Source organism: Oryctolagus cuniculus, chromosome 9 (assembly GCF_051225735.1).
Source record: "Oryctolagus cuniculus isolate XC-2025 breed Fujian yellow rabbit chromosome 9, ASM5122573v1, whole genome shotgun sequence".
NCBI lineage: Eukaryota > Metazoa > Chordata > Mammalia > Lagomorpha > Leporidae > Oryctolagus > Oryctolagus cuniculus.
The window spans coordinates 94401515-94420573 of record NC_142875.1 but is presented as its reverse complement, the minus strand read 5'-3'; the positions used below and the strand labels follow the sequence as shown (position 1 = coordinate 94420573).

General features: G+C 46.6%; 1 protein-coding gene across 4 annotated transcripts in view; it reads left to right on the top strand.

Annotated features, from left to right (window-relative positions):
- Positions 1–19059, top strand: part of SACS (sacsin molecular chaperone) — a 101468-nt gene that overhangs the window by 36782 nt on the left and 45627 nt on the right. For 2 of the 4 annotated variants that reach the window (XM_089303734.1, XM_089303732.1), the window contains exons 1-3: positions 12208–12443; positions 12568–12718; positions 18073–18160. In XM_089303734.1, the coding sequence (XP_089159860.1) occupies positions 12424–12443; positions 12568–12718; positions 18073–18160 (259 nt within the window). In that variant the 5' untranslated portion in view covers positions 12208–12423. Of the gene's footprint in view, positions 1–12207; positions 12444–12567; positions 12719–18072; positions 18161–19059 lie in introns of those variants that run through there. The other 2 variants (XM_089303733.1, XM_089303731.1) reach the window with 1 other exon arrangement.

Here is a 19059-nt window from a genome sequence, read left to right as displayed (position 1 = left end):
TTTGAAAGGCAGAGTTACAAAGAGGCAAAGGCAGAGAGGGAGAGAGAGACCCTTCATGTGCTGGTTCACTTCCTAAATGGCCACAACGGCTGGGCCTGAGCTGATCCCGAGCCAGAATCCAGGAGCTTCTTCCAGGTCTCCCATGTGGGTGCAGGGGCCCAAGCATTTTGGGCCATCTTCTGCTGCTTTCCCAAGCTCATTAGCAGGGAACTGGATCGGAAGTGGAGCAGCTGGGACTTGCAGGCAGTGGTTTTACTCACTATACCACAGATCCGGCCTCAGCTTCATGGTTTTAATGTATGAATAAATGAGCATCTCCTGGGTCAGTAATGGCCCCATTCTACCTCACAATAGCCTTTGGAGGAAGGTGTCTCCAGTCCAGTTTTATGGGTGAGAAAGTGACCTTGGAGAGGTGACTTATCCACAGGTGTGAGAGCTGGGGACGCAGAGAGCTGGGGCAGAGAGCACAGGTCACTGATTCAGAAATATAAAGGACAAGGCTGAAGGAAAAATAACTGGAGGAAAGGCAATTGGGAGAAGACACAGAAAAAAGGAAAAGTACGAGTATTGTGTACGTGACAGCTTTCTTTGCTCGTACTATTTCCTTCCTTTGTGTTCAATGCTGTCAGTTTTATGATGGAAAGTATCATGGGGTCTGTGTTCCAACTTTCCCTGAGACATCATTCAAACATGCTAATTATTTGCTTTCTCTTATTTTAATATACTACCGCTAGAGCCAGTTTCACCCTATTCCCATATTTTCTGCAAAATATTTTTTAACTAAAGGCTGTCATAAATGCAAGAGGAATTCAGCAACAACATGTGGTTTGTGTTCTCCCTGGAGTGACTAACCCAGCTCATGATGTGTCGCTTTCCAACAGCCCAGGGCCTGAGTCACATTTTTTTTTTTTCCTTTCTAATGCAAAGTTCCCTTGGGTTACTCAGTTGATGTAGGAGTGTATGGACTATGTTTAAGGCCATTACTCATTGGTGTTCCTTTGTAAAGTTGTCTTTGAACAACCCTTGACTTTAGGCAATCAAGCAACCAGCTCCCATCTAATGGATTCAAAGCCACCACGTGGCGTCTGTACACTCTCATTTTCTGATCACTTTTACAGCACTCCAGGGAATTTGCAGTGCCTTCCTTGGAAGTAAAATAGTCAGAAATGCTAATTTAGAAACATGACATCACTTTCCAAAGGATGTCTAATGACACTAAAAATAGAAGCTAAGCAGTTGCGTTTACATTAGCACAAAGAGAAGGGAAGTTTTGTCTCTTGTCTGCCATACTGCCGACTGCTGGAGAAATCCCACCTGGGCCTGCAGCATTTCCTGGAGAGCTTCCAGGCTTTGCTGGAAGCAGCTGCTCTGCTCTAGGTGAGGACGGCAGAGCCAGGCACGGGGCTCCCTGTGGGAGAGGAGGCAGAGACAGGGCTCACAGCACAGGGTCTTCAAAACGCATCAGGCATTCCAGGATGGGCTTTCGGGTTGAATCTGGTGGAGGGGATGGATGTGCAGGAAGGAAGGGACATATTGCCTCTATGAAGGCCAGGGTTGAGAGCTTGGGGAGTTACAGGAGAGCCAGGCGCTTAGAGAGGGAGGCGAGGACAGTCAGGATAACAGCGAGAGCCAAGGGCGAAAAAAAGAATTTGGATTTTCTGGGATGTGCTTGTCTTGTCTTGCCTTTAAAAAGTATTTATTCATTCAAAACCAGAGAAAGAGAGACGGAGAGACAGACAGTGATTTCCCACCTGCTGGTTTAATCCCCAAATGCCCACAACAGCTGGGGCTGGGGTAGGCTGATGCCAGGAACCCTGAACTCAATCGGGATCTCTCATGTGGCTGATGGGAAACCCAAGTATTTGAGCCATCACCTGTTGCCTCTCAGAGTGCGCTTTAGCAGGAAGCTTGAATTAGCAGCAGAGCCAGGATTCAAACCTGTCAGAAGTGAACCAATGGTCTATTTTCATAAGAATTAGCTTAGCCTAAGTACAGCCATGATGCTGGGGCATAGTCCTCAGCTGCAAAGGGGGTTAAGTAAAACAAAACAAAACAAAACAAAACAAAACAACTGATGAACTTGCTTAGAAATGAGTAGAATAGGTTCTTATCTTAATGCAAGAAAGAATTCAGGCAGGAGACGGAGAGGAGTCGTCAGCAAGAAAGCAAGGTTTATGAAGTAGGGCATCTGTCACTACAGATGGGCCCCTCTCCGGACAGGATCTGAGACTGGCTCCTTTACATTAAGACAGGGGAGTTCTAAGGGAATGGGGTCCAGTTCTTCATGCCATTTCTCCTTCCCTCTCTATCTGCTCAAAGGCTTTGCGGAGTGTGAATTAGGTAAAATTCCTCTTGAGGTTTTACTACTGATTGTTATCAGCCCCACCTGGAGCTAAACGGAAGTGATCCTTTTGGGGGAAGACTGGGACCACCTATAGAGCTCTTGGTATATGGGCAGGAGTTTATAGTGTACAATACTGGGCTGCTTCTAGGGTTTCCTTTCCAAGGCTGTTACATTCTTTTTTTTGAAGGAATTTTGTTTTCAGGCCCTCACTCACAGGTAGGCTAATTTCTAATTTCCCAACAGTTTCAACTACATAGCCACAGAATAACCTCCCCTTCCCCTATGCTACCTGTCCAGCAATACTCAACTCCATTGGCTCACCCCCTTCCCTTCACTGTTGTGTGTGTTTAGATTGTGTTTCCTGAAGATGCTCACACTGGGGGAAGGGAAGTTTGCCTGAAAGATATAAAAGGAAGTAAACTTCTGAGAGCACTGCCTGCTTCCAGGGGCTGGTCACCACTCTCAAGACTATGCATTAAAACACGCCTCACTGTCTGCTTCCTTCGTGTTTCTGAGTCCATCCTTTGGTGGGTGGGTGGTCTCGGGTAAGCTTTGTTCCCACAAACCCAGACGATCTGATATTGGTTATGGGCATCCTAAGCAGCCTTTACCACCAGGCTAAACACCTGCCCTGTCTGTCTTGTGTATGTGTATATTGAGCAGCCATGATGTCAGTTCTGATGATTTAATGGACTGAAGGCACTGGAAGAAGACAGCAGTGAGCAAACCATTGGCCTCCCCAGAAAAGTCAAGCTAGCCATATTCAAATGTGCCCAGAGGGATGCTACATTGGATGGTCCAGGAAAAATTTATTTTGTGGTCACATCAGCCACAATGTTAACTTTTATTTAAAAAAATTCACACACCATTTAAATGAACACAATTTTGTGCATTTAAAATTCACCACTTGGGTCCGGCACTGTGGCGCAGTGGATTAACTCCCTGACCTGAAGTGCTGGCATCCCATATGGGTGCCAGTTCTAGTCCTGGCTGCTCCTCTTCCAATACAGCTCTCTGCTATGGCCTGGGAAAGCAGTAGAAGATGGCCCAGGTCCTTGGGCCCCTGCAGCCATGTTGGAGACCCAGACAAAGCTCCTGGCTCCTGGCTTCGGATCGGCACAGCTCTGGCCATTGCTGCCAATTGGGGGATGAACTATCGGATGTAAGACCTCTCTCTCTCTCTCTGCCTCTCCTCTATGTAACTCTGACTTTCAAATAAATAAATAAAATCTTTAAAAAAATATTCACCACTTAAATGGGTACAGTTCAGAGATTTTTAAGATAGAAACAAAGTTCTACAGCTTTGAAGACTATCTAATTCCAGAACAATTCTTTTCTTTTTAAATATATTTTTCTCCAGAAAAATCTCACAAATCTGCACTTTCTTACTGGAAAAGATTAAAAGGCTGGATATTCACTTTCTCTGCCTTCCCTGTGGTTGGAGTGGCTATGTGATAAAGTCTGGCCAGTGAGACAGAAATAAATCTACTGGGGGAAATTCTTATTTCCCCGATGAAACAAATAGTCGCAACCCGCATCTTTCTCTTTCCTTTCCTGCCTACAGCAAACACACTTATATTAGAGCTGGATTAGTCATTTTAGGAAAAGGAAAGAGACCCCAAACATCACCAGGGCCCTGGTTCTGACATTGTTGAGGAATGGCCTTCGTAGAGACTTATTGACAAGTCAGAAAAATAAACCTTTATGGGTTTAGCCATTGCTGGTCAGGTAATTAATTACTTGCAGCCAAAACACTCCCAATATAACCAAAGCCAAAATAGAATCTCATTGACTGACTTCGGGAGTGAAGGTGATACCCACCTATATGGGTTGTTCATTCAGCTTTCTAATATCTCAGGGAACATTTACAGAATATTACTGTGTGTGAGCCCTTACGACACAAAGAGAAATGTGAAGATGCTCCTATCACAATGAATAAAAGTGAATTATATTGAATAAAATGTGATAAATGCTCTGATGACAATGTGAAAATAAGTTATGTAGAAAGAAACAGCCTGGAAGCATTGAGGAAAAATGCAGGAAATAGAGGTTCTTGGGCTGGGACTGAGGGATTCCTACATGGGGAGTCGTAGAAAGGGGACAGGACTGAGGTGTGGACAATTCAGGTGCAATACTTGTGCACAGCCAGGCCAGAGGATGCAGTACTGTGTAGTTTAGCATTTACTGTTTCACAGTGCTTGGGCTCTGGAGCCGACTACCTGGGCTCAAAGCCTGGCTTTCCTATTTGTACCTGTGGGACTCTAGGTAAGATGTTCAATTTCATTTTCCTTATTGAAAATGAGGGTTTCACATTGGGAAGAGCACATGTATCCATCACAGGCCACAGAAGGCTTTTGGCCATTATCTGGCACACACTGAACACTCTGTAGCTGTTACATATGATTATCACCTGGATGTGGGGAGAGAATGGATCCTGAGTTCAGGGGCAGTCCTGAGAAAGTCGAATGGGGCTGACATCTGATGGACCATGGGTGCCAGGCAGGATAACTTGAACTTGACCCTACAGTCATTGAAGGTTCTGGAACACAGAACCCCATCAATAGTGGCCTTCTAGTTGTCAAATCTGATGGGCACTGCACCTCCATGACACTTGGCACTGCGGATTCCCTCCTTGAAGCTTTTCACTTAATCTCATGGATACGATTTTCGGGGGCTTGGTTTTGTTCCTATTTTAAGTCTTTTTGCCTTTGAAGTGATCCCCCTACTGCCTAAGGAGTCTTTGTGAAATACAATTATGATTGCCTAACTAGCTTAACTTCAAGAAAGTACCTCCCTGGGGCCGGCACTGTGGCACAGTGGGTTAACGCCCTGGCCTGAAGTGTTGGCATCCCATATGGGTGCTGGTTTGGGACCCAGCTGCTCCACTTCCAATCCAGCTCTCTGCTATGGCCTGGGAAAGCAGTGGAGGAGAGCCCAAGTTCTTGGGCCCCTGCACCAGTGTGGGAGACCCAGAAGAAGCTCCTGGCTCCTGGCTTTGGATCGGCACAGCTCAGGTTGTTGCAGCCAATTGGGGAGTGAACCATTGGATGGAAGACCTCTATCTCTCTCTCTCTCTGCCTCTCCTTTCTCTTGTAATTCTGACTTTCAAATAAATAAATAAATCTTTAAAAAAAGAAAGAAAGTACCTCCCTGTTCTGTTCAGGTAATTCCCCAGGTAACACAAAGGAGACCTGCCAACCATGCTTCTGCCGTTTCGCCAGGCTCACCATTTTCTTTGCCCTTGGGTGCATCTTGCTCTGTCCTCATGTGGAAGCAACAGCTGGAATTCCCTCAGCTTTATTGCTGACTTTTAACTCGGTGATCTTACAGGTGCCACTTCCTCTCCCGTATGATCTTTTGTGTTTGCCTTGTGGATTTTACTCCCTCTTTAGGACTTCCTGAAGGGTGTGTCCTCCGTGCCCTCACTTTTCTGTTTTCTGCTCTCAGCCTTGTGCTGATTCATTAAATAAAGTAGAAATAATGAATCCTACTTTTGTCTTTGCAGAACTGGCAAGCATTCTGCAGAAGGGTAAAATTGGTGGGCTCCCTCTGAGTGGAGGCATGCCATGGAGTCCATTCGACTCAGAAAATCACAAAGTGTTATTTCTGGGAGGTCCCCGTCAGCTTCACACTGTGCTTCTCCACTGCAGTGTGCCTATGGCCATGGCTGAGGATGGGCGGGGACCCCGGCTATCTAACCGTCTATACACTGGGCCACGCTGGCATTTCGATTATTATCCAGGATAGGATTTTCAGGTACTACAATGAATCCATTTGAGGGACTGTGAGAGACTTGCCATCCAGGAATGATGGGGAAACTATGGTTCCTGCTGGGTTCTTTATCCAGGGATAAGGAAAGAAGCCCAGAGGCAAGTTAAAATGGGCATCATGAGAAGCAGTGGTATGGCTTTATGCTATGATGGTTGGAGTCCAGCCTCTGCAGATAGGCAATGCGTGGTCCCGTGACTTCCCGTGGGTTGTTGACAGGGACTCACTCTCAAGGAGCGGCTAATGTTTTGGCTTCCTGCTGGGCTACAGCTGAGCGTGTGCTCTTGCAGGGTGAGTTCAGGCCCAGCCAAGCATGTTTCAGAATACATTAGTGTTACGTATTTCCTTTTCCTCATAAATAGTGGTAAAAGCTCATGAAAAAGTTAATTCTTGGAATTTTTATGCTTTTGAAAAATTAAAATACCTGTGTAAATACCAGAGTTAAGCAGCCTAAAATATTTCTTCTTAGTAGAATATAATGCAGAAATTTTACATGAAGTTTATACACTGATAAAAGGTTGAATATACTATGTATCCACAGTGTAATTATAATCATCTTGAAAATAGTTACATTAATGGCATTATAAAAATGGTGCTTGTATTGGGGTGTGTGAACTATGGATAATGTTTGCAGTTCTTTCTATTTTTCTGTGTTTTCCAAATGTTCTTTGCTCCCTCCCTCCTTTCCCCACCCAAACCCTCCTTCTCTTTCCTGTCTCCTCTCTTTCCTCCTTCAGCCATCCTTCCCTCCGTCCTTGCTTTCTTCATGTTTATCAAGCACCTCTTCTGTGTTAAACAGCTTTCAGATTGTGGGGAGCTGTCAGTACACAGTGTAGACACCAACTCCAAATCTGACCTGGGGGCAGGTTGGGTGGTGATTTGAAGAGGAGAAAACTGGAGGAGGCCAAGGGGTAGGAGGTGAATAGACTAAGCCAGGCCAAGGATGATGAACGTGTGAATTACACCTGCTACCCTGGGCCCCCTTCCTTCTCCCATAGGCTTTGTCTGAGGAAGATCAGCTTCCAGCAGTTCATTCAGGCCTTTGATGCAAGGTCACATCTCAGAAAATCATCCTATATCTACCCTGCCTTCTTGGCTCTGTTCTCTTGTCCGTGCCCTAACCCCCTGCGTCTTAAATAGTTCTTATCCCTACTGGAAATCATAGGAGGAATTTATACAGTGCTTGTTGATTTGCTATTGTCTTCCTTCGGTGAGATGTAAGCATGAGAGTAGGGACTTTTTTTTTTTTTAAAGACATTTATGGGGGCTGGTGTTGTGATGCAGCAGGTGAAAGCCACTGCCTGAGATGCCAAATTCCATATGGGTGTTAGTTCAAGTCCTGGTTGCTCTGCATCTCACCCAGCTCCCTGCTAATATGCCTGGAAAGGCAGCAGAAGATGGTCCAAGTACTTTGGGCCCCTGTCACTCACCGATGTGGGAGACCCTGATGGAGTTCCAGGCTCCTGGCCTAGACCCAGTTCTTACAACCATTTGGGGAGTGAACCAATAGCTGGAATAAATCTTTCTCTCTCCCTCTATTTCAAATAAATAAATATTTAAAAAATTATGCATTTGAAGGACTGCCATGAGTTCAGTGCAGACAGAAGCTGCTGTGTGGACAAAGTTCTGGGTCTCAGTCCTGGCCCTTTCACTTCCAGTTCTACCCAGCTGCATGACTTTGGGCAAATTATTTCACCCCTTAGCCCTTCAGGGTCCTCACCAAGGTTGGATTCTCTCCGTTTTTGGGAGGGAGGTGGAGGGACTCATATACTTGGTTTTCATTGGGATAATCCTGTCATTTATTCAGATAATGTATGTTAGAAACCATTATCATTCATTGAGAAATTAGAAAACAAAAGCTGCAGACACTGAAGTCTGTCTTTTTACCAATTCCAATTATGAATACCTTGCTAACAATATATTGTGACTTTCATCTTCTTCAACTGCTGGGCACCCAGCTTCTTTCTTGCTCTTTCTGGCCTTGCAGCCTTTGGCAGCTTGTCCTCGCCTGCCACCTGTACTGCAATAGTAAATCTCTCCTGTGGCCACAGTTGCTGATGTGTGTCTCAGCTGTACCACAACCTGCTTCCAGCTGCTGCCATTGGCTCCAACTCTTCTCATTCACTTCTTCAGCGTTTCTGAACTAGTTTAAAATTATTTTATTGAGACAAAATACATATAACATGCATACATATTTTCAGTATACACTCTATGCTATCAAATACATGCATAATGTTGTGCAAGCACCACCATCCATTTTCAGAATTGTTTGCATCTTGGACAACAGAAAGTCTGCAGGCATCAAGCAGCCACTTGTAGGATTTGTCTTGTTCAGGGCTGTACCCCTGTCATTGGGAAATGTGTTTCCCAGCTAGGGTACAACAAGGTTTCAGTGAATATTATCCAAATGGCTAAGTGATTATATGTTTAGCTTTGCTATCTCTTCTGAGTTCCATATCTGAATATCCCATGGTAACTAACCTCTTAAAATGTATCTGAAGGCATTGGTGTTATGGCACAGTGGGCTAAGTTGCTGCTTTCTTTTTTTTTAAAAAGATTTATTTATTTATTTAAAAGAGTTACAGAGAGAGGAGAGGCAGAGAGAGAGAGAGAGAGAGAGAGAGAGAGAGAAAGGGAGAGAGAGAGAGAGAAAGAGGGTCTTCCATCCGCTAGTTCACTCCCCAATTGGCTGCAATGGCTGGAGCTACACTGATTCAAAGCTAGGACCCAGGAGCCTCCTCCAGGTCTCCCATAGGGGTGCAGGGGCCCAAGGACTTGTGCCATCCAGCATTCCTTTCCCAGGCCATAGCAGAGAGCTGGATTGGAAGAGAAGCAGCCGGGTCTCGAACCAGTGCCCATATGGGATGCCGGCACTGCAGGCCAGGGTGTTAACTCGCTGTACCACAGTGCTGGCCCCAAGTTGCTGCTTTCAATGCAAGCATCCCATATGGGAGTGCTGGTTGGAGTCCAGGCTCCTCTGTTGCAGATTAAGCTCCCTGCCAGGGAAGGCAGCAGATGACAGCTCAAGTACTTGGGTCCCTGCCACCTATGTGAGAGACCCTGATGGAATTCTTGGCTCTTGGCCTCCACCTGGCCCAGTCTTGGCTCTTGCTGACATCTGGGGAGTGAACCAGAAGATGGAAGGTCTCTGTTTCTCTGTTGCTCTACCCTTAAAATAAATTAATAAATCTTTAAAAAAGAATTATCTCTAGGATGCTTTGAACTGTAGATAATCAAAGTTGCTTCTTGTTTTTCTTCTTATTTATTTATTTGACAGGTAGAGTTACAGACAGTGAGAGAGAGAGACAGAGAGAAAGGTCTTCCTTCCGTTGGTTCACTCCCCAAATGGCCATCATGGCCAGAGCTACAAGGATCCAAAGCCAGGAGCCAGGTGCCTCTTCCTGGTTTCCCATGCAGGTGCAGGGGCCCAAGCACTCAGGCCATCCTCCACTGCCTTCCTGGGCCACAGCAGAGAGTTGGACTGGAAGAGGAGCAACTGGGAGTAGAACCTGGCACCCATATGGGATGCTGGTGCTGCAGGAGGAGGATTAACCAAGTGAGCCACGGTGCCGGTCCCCTTCTTCTTCTTTTTCAAGATTTATTTTGAAAGGCAGAGTTATAGAGACAGTGGAAAGTATATATATATATATATATATATACACATACATACACATATATATGTATGTATGTATGTGTGTGTATATATATAAATATATATAAATATATATAAATATATATAAAATATATAAATATATATATATAAATATATAAATCTTCCATCCACTGGTTCACTTCCTGAATGGCCACAACAACCAGGTCTGGGCCAGGCTGAAGTCAGGCACCAGGATCCAGGAACCAGGAGCTTCATGCAGGTCTTCCAGGTGGGTGCAGGGGTCCAAGAAGTTGGGCTATCTTCTGCTGCTTTCCCAGGTGCATTAAGCAAGGAGCTGGATTAGAAGCAGAGCAGCCGGGACTCTAACTGGCACCTATATGGGATGGCAGGTGTCTCATGCAGCAGCTTTACATGCTACACCACAGCACCAGCCCCCATCAAAGCTTCTGTCCAGCCTCCTGTTCCAGCTGGATCCGCTTTACTTTTTGTGGTTTTGGACATTCCTGTGTCTTCAACAAATACCCAAGGTCCCATTGCCACCCCATCCTGTTTGCCTGTTTGCCTGGGTCTCCTGGAAAGAGCAGAAGGAAAGCTGGTAGAATCGGGTTTGCCATGGAGGCTTTTTGTTGGATGTAGATGTGCTTGCACACTCTAGCAGGAGCTGGGCTTCCAGCCTTGGCTACTGAGCACTGTGCCTGGGCCAGGGAGAGGTCATTGGAGAGAGGTTAACCCACATTCCTTCCATTTGTTGATCCTGGAATGGATCTGCTTCCACAGACTTGGCCATCAAAGGAGGATTAGAATCTTCTGTCTGGTCTTTATATAGAACTACCATATTTTCCTCTGATTTACCAAACATGCTTATCTCTTCCAAGTAGTAATAGGCAGGGAAGATTGACATCACCCTCCCTTTTAAGTAGGATAAGAAAGAGGATGGTTCAGCTGAGGGGGTATTCTGTGTCTCCACTACTGATGATGAGTCTGATTTAATATTTTTTGGGGGAGAGGGAGAAGTGGTAATTTAAGTAATATTGAGTCATTGTGAAAATTCCATTCTATTCAGGGTATTTAAAATAAGCATACACGTCTACACATTTGTTCACATTGTAGTTTTTTAAAAAAATGTTCATTTGCACTTATTTATTTTTATCTACTTGAAAGGCAGAGCGAGAGCCTGCAAGCTTGAGAGATCTTCCATCCCCTGGTTCACTCCCCAAATGTCAGCAACAGCAGTTAGGGCAGGTCCAGCAGAAGCTAGGAGTCTGACACTCAAGGAGGCTGGTCTCCCACCTGGGTGGCAGGGGTCGGAAGCACTAGAGCCATCACCTGCTGTCTCCCAGGATGCAACAGCAGGCAGCTGGATGGGAAGCAGATGAGCTGGACCCAAATTAGGCATTTGGATATGGGGTGTGGTTGTCCCAAGCACACCTGCCCCACCCCACAATGGAACTTTGGATGGACTTAATAGATGTTGCCATTTCTTTCTTTTTTGCAATGTGTCTCATGAATAAAATAGAGCCAAAAGAAGGGCTTGGTGTTGACTGAAGCCTTATCAGACACTCTGCACTTTCAAAAGACAACCTTAGTTACTGGTGTGGGCGACTCCACCAACTCTATGACTCGTGTTCCCGCCTTTAAGGAGCCTTAGGATCAGTTATAATGGGGAGACCTTGAGGCCACGATCAATAGACTATAATGGCGCCACAATAGGCTACACTTTTAACATGTCCCGGGCTGTATTTGTGCGACTCTCCACTCCTACGTTGCTACTGGCTCTCTCTGCTTGCAGCCAACAGCATCGCTCATCCTACTTCTATTCCTTCAAAACAAACACGAAACGACTCCATGGAAAACCTCTGTCCTCTGGAACCACCGCGCTCTCCTCATGAGTCAATACGAAAATCCCACTCTGTTCAGGGTATTTAAAATAAGCATTCATGTCTACAGATTTGTTCACACACCATCAAGCTTATTTGGAGAAGCCTCCTCCTCAGGGCAAACGTCATTGGAGCTGAGGAGACAGAAGCCCTAGAAACGTCAAATTTTGCAGTTCTAGGCACTGTGGAACACGGTCAGGGACCTACATTCCGCAAATACCGCTGCCTTGTGTTCGGGTCTGGCCAGAGGCGCCGCCGCAGGCGGGGCTGGGCTGGGGGCAGGGCTTGGCGGGGCGGCTCCTCGGCTAACGGTCCGGGGTTGGGCGGGGCCGGGCGGGGCCTGGCGGGAGTGGGGGGCGGGGCTGCTCATCTGCTAAAGGTAGTGTGGGGCAGGGCCCGGCGGGCGGGGCGGGGCGCCTCCTCGGCTAAAGATCCGGGTTGGGCGGGGCCTGGAGAGTGGGGCGGGGCGGGGCAGGCTCGGCTAAAGGCAGCGTGGGCGGGGCCCGGCGGACGGGGCGGGGCCACTCCCCGGCTAACGGTCCTCACAGACGGGCGGGCGCGTGCCCGCGGGCGCCGCCGGGAGCGCGCAGCCGCGCCGCCTCCTTCTGCTCCTCCTCCTCCGCCGCGGCTTCCTCTTGCGTTTCTACCTCGGCTCCGGCCGGCTTTGCTCACGCTGCTGCGGGCGGTGCCCGGCCGCGGGGGCGCCGGCCTGCGCCATGAGGCTCCCGCCCTCCGGGCCCGCGCCGGGACTCTCGGTGCCGCGGCGCTGGCCGTGACCGGGCGCCGGCGTGAGGGGGCGGCCACGAGCTGCGCGGCCGCGGATGCCCGCGATGGGGGACAGGTAACCCCGCCGGGCCGCGGGGGGTCCTCGCGCGGGAGAGGAGGGCGCGCGCTCGGCGGAGGCCGGGCCCGCGGTGCGGCCGGCCCGCAGGCTCCCTCTGAGGGTGCGTGTGGCTCTCGCGCAGGTGCGTCCGGGTGACCGTCCTCCCCGGCTGCGTGGGCTGCAGGACCGTGGCGGTGCCGGCGTCCGCGACGGCGCGGGACGTCAAGGAGCGCATCTTCGCCGAGACGGGCTTCCCGGTGTCGGAGCAGCGGCTGTGGCGCGGAGACAGGGAGGTAGGCCGGGGTCTGCGGGAGGGCGCGGGACCCCCTTAGCTGACGGCGGGGCCGGGCAGGGGTCCTTGGTGCCAAGATCGCCCCGCGCACGGTGCACGCCTGGAGCAGTGACCACGCGCGCGTGTGCCTGGCTTTAGTCGCTGGGTGTACCTTCCCTGCATTTGTATCCGTCACCCCCCTTTTGTCTGAGCCTTCACTTCCTGAAATTAAGGTAATTCTTTGATGCACGTTATAGCAAGAGGAGGATGTGTAGAGCCATCACCGAGGTGACCTTATCATTACTCATATATATATATATAATTTTTTTCTTCGTGTAATAATTTTAACTGGAGTACTGTTAAGTCTTCACCTTTTATGTCTTGGAAGTTTTTCTGCACTGCTGAGTCACAGAAATGCAGGACTGAAAGGCTCTGCTCGCATGACTTAATACACAAGGTATTATTTTTGAGGAGTAAAGTTGTGTTAAAACTTTTGAAATACTAACGAATACCGGATGGATCAAAACTTTGGAAACGAGGGATATTTCATTTTGTTCTGGGCACCCTTTATGATGGGTCAAACGTTCCAGCTTTCTTGAAGGGGGAGTTTTGGCTGAAGGCATTCACCACTAGTTCATACATTCTTTAATTCTTGTAAGTACAGGTGTCTTCACGTTTTTATGTGAGAAGAGCATCATTGGCGGGACAGAAAGAGGAGAGGTGCCTGAACAGTGCAGGGCAGTGTGTCCAGTGTTGGGTTTCCTTACCACCCAACATAAGCAATGCGAAGGACTTGCTGCCTCCGATTTTTAATCCTCTGTGCAGTTTTGACCTTCCGTGTCCCTGGGTCAGTTCTCTGGTGGTTGTTTTGTTGTTGTTGTTTTTTTTTTTTTTTTTGCCCAGGGAGACAGAGATTTCTGCTTAGTCTGTTCTTACCCTCTTCCCTCATGATGAATCTGTTCTTGTCGGTTCCCTGGGGTGTGTGTTGGCCACAGAGACAGGGGCTTGAGGACCCGGGACAGCATTGAAAAGGAACACAGTCTGTCCTTGCTGTCTCTTCTGTGCCTGCCCCCTTTTTTCATCCCCTCCTGCTTCCTGCTCCTGGTTCGCTGCCCACTTCTGTACTTATTCCCCTGGATCTACTTTAGGTGTGGCCACACCCAGTGGCTTCGCTGTGGCTCAGTCTTGCTGTTTCTGCAGGTGTCTGTGTGCAGCCTGGGAATCGGGTGGTGAGTGTGGCAGAGGCTTTGGGATGGGGTGGGCAGGTGGAAGGGAGTCCAGAGGGGACATCCTGTCCTGATGTGACTCACGTAGTGACGTTCTAGACCGTGGCTGCAAAGGGCGTGTGGTTCAGATGATGGTGAGACAAGAGAGGCATCGCGGAGAGTGCACAAGACAGGGAGAATGGTGACCTGGATTCTGCCTGCTGCATTGCCCATGTGTAGAAAACACAGGCTAAATTAGGACATGGGTCGGGTCTGCTTACCCTGTTTCTGATATGTACGGCAAACGTCTGATTCTAACCACTCTAAGGCCCCTGGGAGATAGAGATATTCAACAGGCGGCTGCAGAGCTGGGACTGAAGCTGCAGGGAGCAGGTCCTGGGCTGGAGATGGAGATTTTGGGCATTGACTCAGGGTAGCAAGTTTCCCTGAATGTGATGTGGACACTTTTGAAGCAGCTGTGTTCCAGACATTTGTCTAGGAACATTACCCATATTGTTTCATTTGGTGCTCAGAGATGCTCCTGGGCTCCTTATCATTAGTTGGTTTTGGGGAAGTGAACCAGCAAGATTCAGAGCGACGTGTCAGGTCGGGATTTGAGCCAGGTCTGTCTCCTTCAGTCTGGGGACTTTTTCCCATTTTACACCATAGAGAATCTGAAGTGTGTTGGTTGGGGATAAATTCAAGACAAATACAAATTAAAAGTTCTTTTTAGTAAAGGGGGAGGGCTGAAACCATGAAAAATAAACGTGGACAGTTAAGGATGAAGCTTGGGTGGCAGACAAGCAGAGGGCCGAGTCCTCTCCTGATTCGGAGAGGGTGGGCTTGTGTTGTCAGAAAGGGCCACCTGGATGCAGGCGAATCTGTCATGCAGGTGGCATGTTCTTTTTCTTTTAAATTCACCTGCGCAAAACCTTGTAGATTTGAGTTCTTGGTGAGAATTTGAGTATTTCCGGGTGACAGGAAACAGAAAGCTGTTGACAGCTCCTTGTCAACTAAGTCACTTACTTACTAAGTCGCTTCGTTGGTCACCTGCCATTTTCTTTCTCTTGGGTTTGCTTTTCCTGTCCTGGAAGTAGAGTAAGTGAATGCCCCATCTTACCTCTTGTCCCATGAAGATACTGAAGCTCTAAGTTACAGCTGTGCCACTTCTTGATCCTTTTTCTTCTTTCCTGAATGTGTTTGCCCCGCCAACTGGGAAGTTTGAAGTCTTGCCTAGCTTTTCTGTCTTCTGATTGATCCCCAGTGCCCTCCTCCTCCCTGCTCCCAGCTGTTGACTCTTGACCATCTCCCTGTGTCTTTGACAGCTGAACCAAGAGAGAAGTGCTGGGAGATCCATACTGAACTAATCTTGTCATGTTTGCTTAATACTTCGTAGAGAGTTACCGTTCCTTAGTAAATGAAGATGAGGGTCTCTGAGATTTACAAGGGAGAGTGATGCTGCATGAACAGAGATTCAGGCGTTCAAATTACTTTATAGACACTCTTTCAAAAGCAAGCAAGAGGGACTGAAATGGGCACTTTTAAGATTTCGTGGGCACATTGTAGGTGGGGATGAATAGGACCAGGTTCCATTGAATAGGACAGTGTTGGAGTGATTTGTGTTCCAGGAAAAGGAGCAACCCAAGCAAAAACTGCCCAGGGTTGCTTAGCCCAGGGGGAGGAAGCAGGTACTGAAGGCGGCTGTGCTGCTTGCTGGCTATGTGGAGGATCCTTCCCTGGGCCTGGGCCGCAGTTACAGTCCACCCACACGCTGGTCGTCAGGTCCCTGCCGCCTGTGTAGACCAGCCTGGTTCCGCTCAGTGTCGGCTTCTTCTCAAGTCCTCTTTAAGACCAGGGCACTTCTCTCTGCATTATAAAGTTTCTTCTTCCCTTTCTGCCCTGCTTTGTTGCAGTATACCTTAGCTATACTGAATTGGTCGTATAATCCTTGGCTCACGCATGGCTTTGTTTTAACAGTTATTTGGCTAATTAATTGATGAATGATAGAATAGTCATCTAAGATGACATCATCCAACCAGAAAACTAGAACACTGCGAGTAGGTTATATGTATCTTTGAATATCTTCTCCCCAGCCTGTGTGCCTGTCTTTCCTTATCCCTTTGTGTTTATTATTCTGTTTCATTTTTTGTAGTTTTAATAGTTTTGTAAGTATATGTATGTATATATATGTGTGTGTCTGTGTATGTGCAGCCCAGATATATAACCTAAGCAATATAGTATTTACTTTTCATTGTTTGTGAACTTTTTAAAAAGCCTATTACTCTATATGTAGTAACTTGGATCTAGTTTATTTCACTAAATACTGTGGTATTAGTATTCATCCAAATTTGTGTGAGATTGATTCATTTTTCATTGCTGCATAATATTTTACCATATGAATATGTCACCGAACTTGGGTTGTTTGTAAATTTTTGTTGTTTGTGATAGTTATGTTGTAAATATTCATCTATGTTTGCTGGAGCAAGGAGTGAACTAGATTTTGCAGGTTAGCTTTAAGATTCACTGTGTACAGGTACACGAGTGTGATTTATAACCTGGGAATGGTAACAACGTGCTCAGATTTGTGTCTGTAGCAGTGGGGACTAGAAAGAGGATGGCATACCGAAGGTAAAAAGACCAGGTGGGATGGTTATAAAAGTTCAAGAGATGTCTAGTGTGTACAACTGGAAATGGAGAAGGCGAGTACGATTTGAGAGAGGTTGGGGGATGGGCATGCTGGGACCTAGAAATCAGTTGGGTGTGGCCAGGGATGGGGTGGGGTGAGGGCAGAGAAAGACTTTCCAGCAGAAGTGACAGTAGTGTTAGATGGTGACACTGCTAGTTGAGATACAAAGTAAAATGAGAACTGAAACTGGAAGGAGAGCTACTGAATTCACCTTCTGACAGTGCAATTTCAGGAGCTTCGGGGGCCGTCAGTGTGAGATGCGTGGGAGAAATTGGTGGTGTCGGATGTTTGAAGCGGTGCGTGATGTCCTTCACACCTTGTCCATGGGATGTAAATTAGAAAGAGGCCCTTCAGCGGACACTTGAGTAGCATTGTGCATGCTTAGACTGTGAGAGGTGGTTATAAGAATCCAGGAGATGCTGAATGTCTGTATAACTGCAGATGGAGACAATAGAACAGGAGACTGTCAGTGTCCTGTATGATGACGTCATCCAACCAGAGAACTTTACCATTGCCAATGGTATTTACCTCTGGGCATCCTTTCCCCAGTCTGTGTGCCTGTCTTTCTCTTTATCCCTTTGTATTTACTATTCTGGGAAGACTCAGGAGTGGGCCTCAGTAGGGAAAGTTGGAACTGGGGGTGGATAACTTACCTTATTCTTCAAAAATGGCACTCTTTCAATCCACTCTTGTGCATCACAGTGATGCATGTTGTCCCCTGCCTGTATGATGCCAGAGGATAGTGGATCTCAAAGTATTTTTCTGGAACCTCAGATTCAGGGACATCGTGGACTACACCCACCCACTTCAGGGGTTGAAAGCATCATTTGTCCCTTCCTTCCATAGCACAGTAATTTCGGGAGAAACCTGTGCAGACATGCTTTCCAAGATGTGTTTCTAAAAACTCTATCCTACTTCTAGGAATACTAGGATGCTCTTTGAAAATAAGTGAAAAAAATTACTTACTGTTAACATTTGGGAAATACTTCTTGGTATAATCCTTTCTAAGAAAGTTATCATTGGTATTAATAAGTTAATGCCCTAAAAGCCAAATTAGTTCAACTAGTTATAAGTAGAATCATTTTTTTTTTTTATCCTCCAGTATCTGCGGAGGTCTCATGGTGTTTGGTTCTGAGTAATATGTTTGGCAGTGTTGATCAACAGAATGATTCTCTTTGTGTTGCAGATTCTGATTCATCATTTAAATATCTGAATGTTATAGCAGGAATATACATATCCCTATCTATATGTAATTACTTAAGGAAAAAATCCTGACATATTTTAAATCTAAGTCCTTTGTATATTTTAAGTTAACTTTCTCTTCTCTGGAATACTCACTTCTGAGGAACAGATTCCTTGCTGATAAAAAATCAAGCATTTCTTCTTAAGTACAAAAGAAAAATTGAAGTAAACTTTTAAATTTACAGCGTTAGAGATAAGAGATTATGTTGCTTTTCATGTTTTCTTTTCTTTCTTTTTTTTCAGTTAGCTGACTGGATCAAGATTGGAGATGTGGCTTCCAAAAGCTGTCATCTTTTTGTCAGCCTTCAGTCAAAAGGCTTGAGAGGGGGAGGTATGAATCTGACTTTTCCAGGGGTGAATGCCCGGCTCAGTTGTATGCCGATTGTGTTCTACCATAGCAGCATGGTTGCTGGGGGCTGGGGTAGAGAGCAGCGTGTGTGTGTGTGGGGTGTGTGTGTGTGTGTGTGTGTGTCTGTTCTTGGTCAGAGGGTACAGACTTCCAGGCATGCACAATCCCCAAGATTTGGAGCTTTGCTGTATGACAGAGGGCCTCTCATTAGCAGTCCTGTAGTGTACACCTACACATTTGCTAAGAGGGTGGATCTTTTACTAAGTGTGCTTCCACAGAAGAGGTGGGAGAAAACTTAGGGAGGTGATGGATGAACTTGTGGCGCTGGTGGTGGTGCTGGTTTGATGGTTTTCTGGCGGTGTACTCATCAGCAGGTGCTTCAGACTGTATACACTCAATATGTACAGCCTCTCTGTGTGTGAATTGTACCCAAATACAATGGTTTTTAAAATGATCCTATTTTAAAAGTGAAATGGAAGCATATAATGTTGGGATTAAATGAAGACAGTGAGGGTCAGAGGAATACAGGAAAATGGAGCTAGTTCTAAAGTGAGACAGAAGACTATGAGAAGCAGGGTTTTATTTGAGCATGGACTTTGTGGACAGTTGTACCAAAATAAATGTGTATAGCTTGAATATCCCTAATCCGAAAATCTGAAATGCTCCAAAATCTGAACCTTTCTGGGTGCTGGTGTGCTGCCACAAGTGGAAAATTCCACACTTCATCACATTGCCAGGCCTCAGTCACAGTGCAGGTACATTAAATATATTGAATAAAATTCAGGCTGTGGGTATGAAACAGTGAAATTTGTGTTTAAACAGAGATCGTATCCTCAGGATACCTTCTTTATGTATATGCAAGTATTTCCAAATCTAAAAAT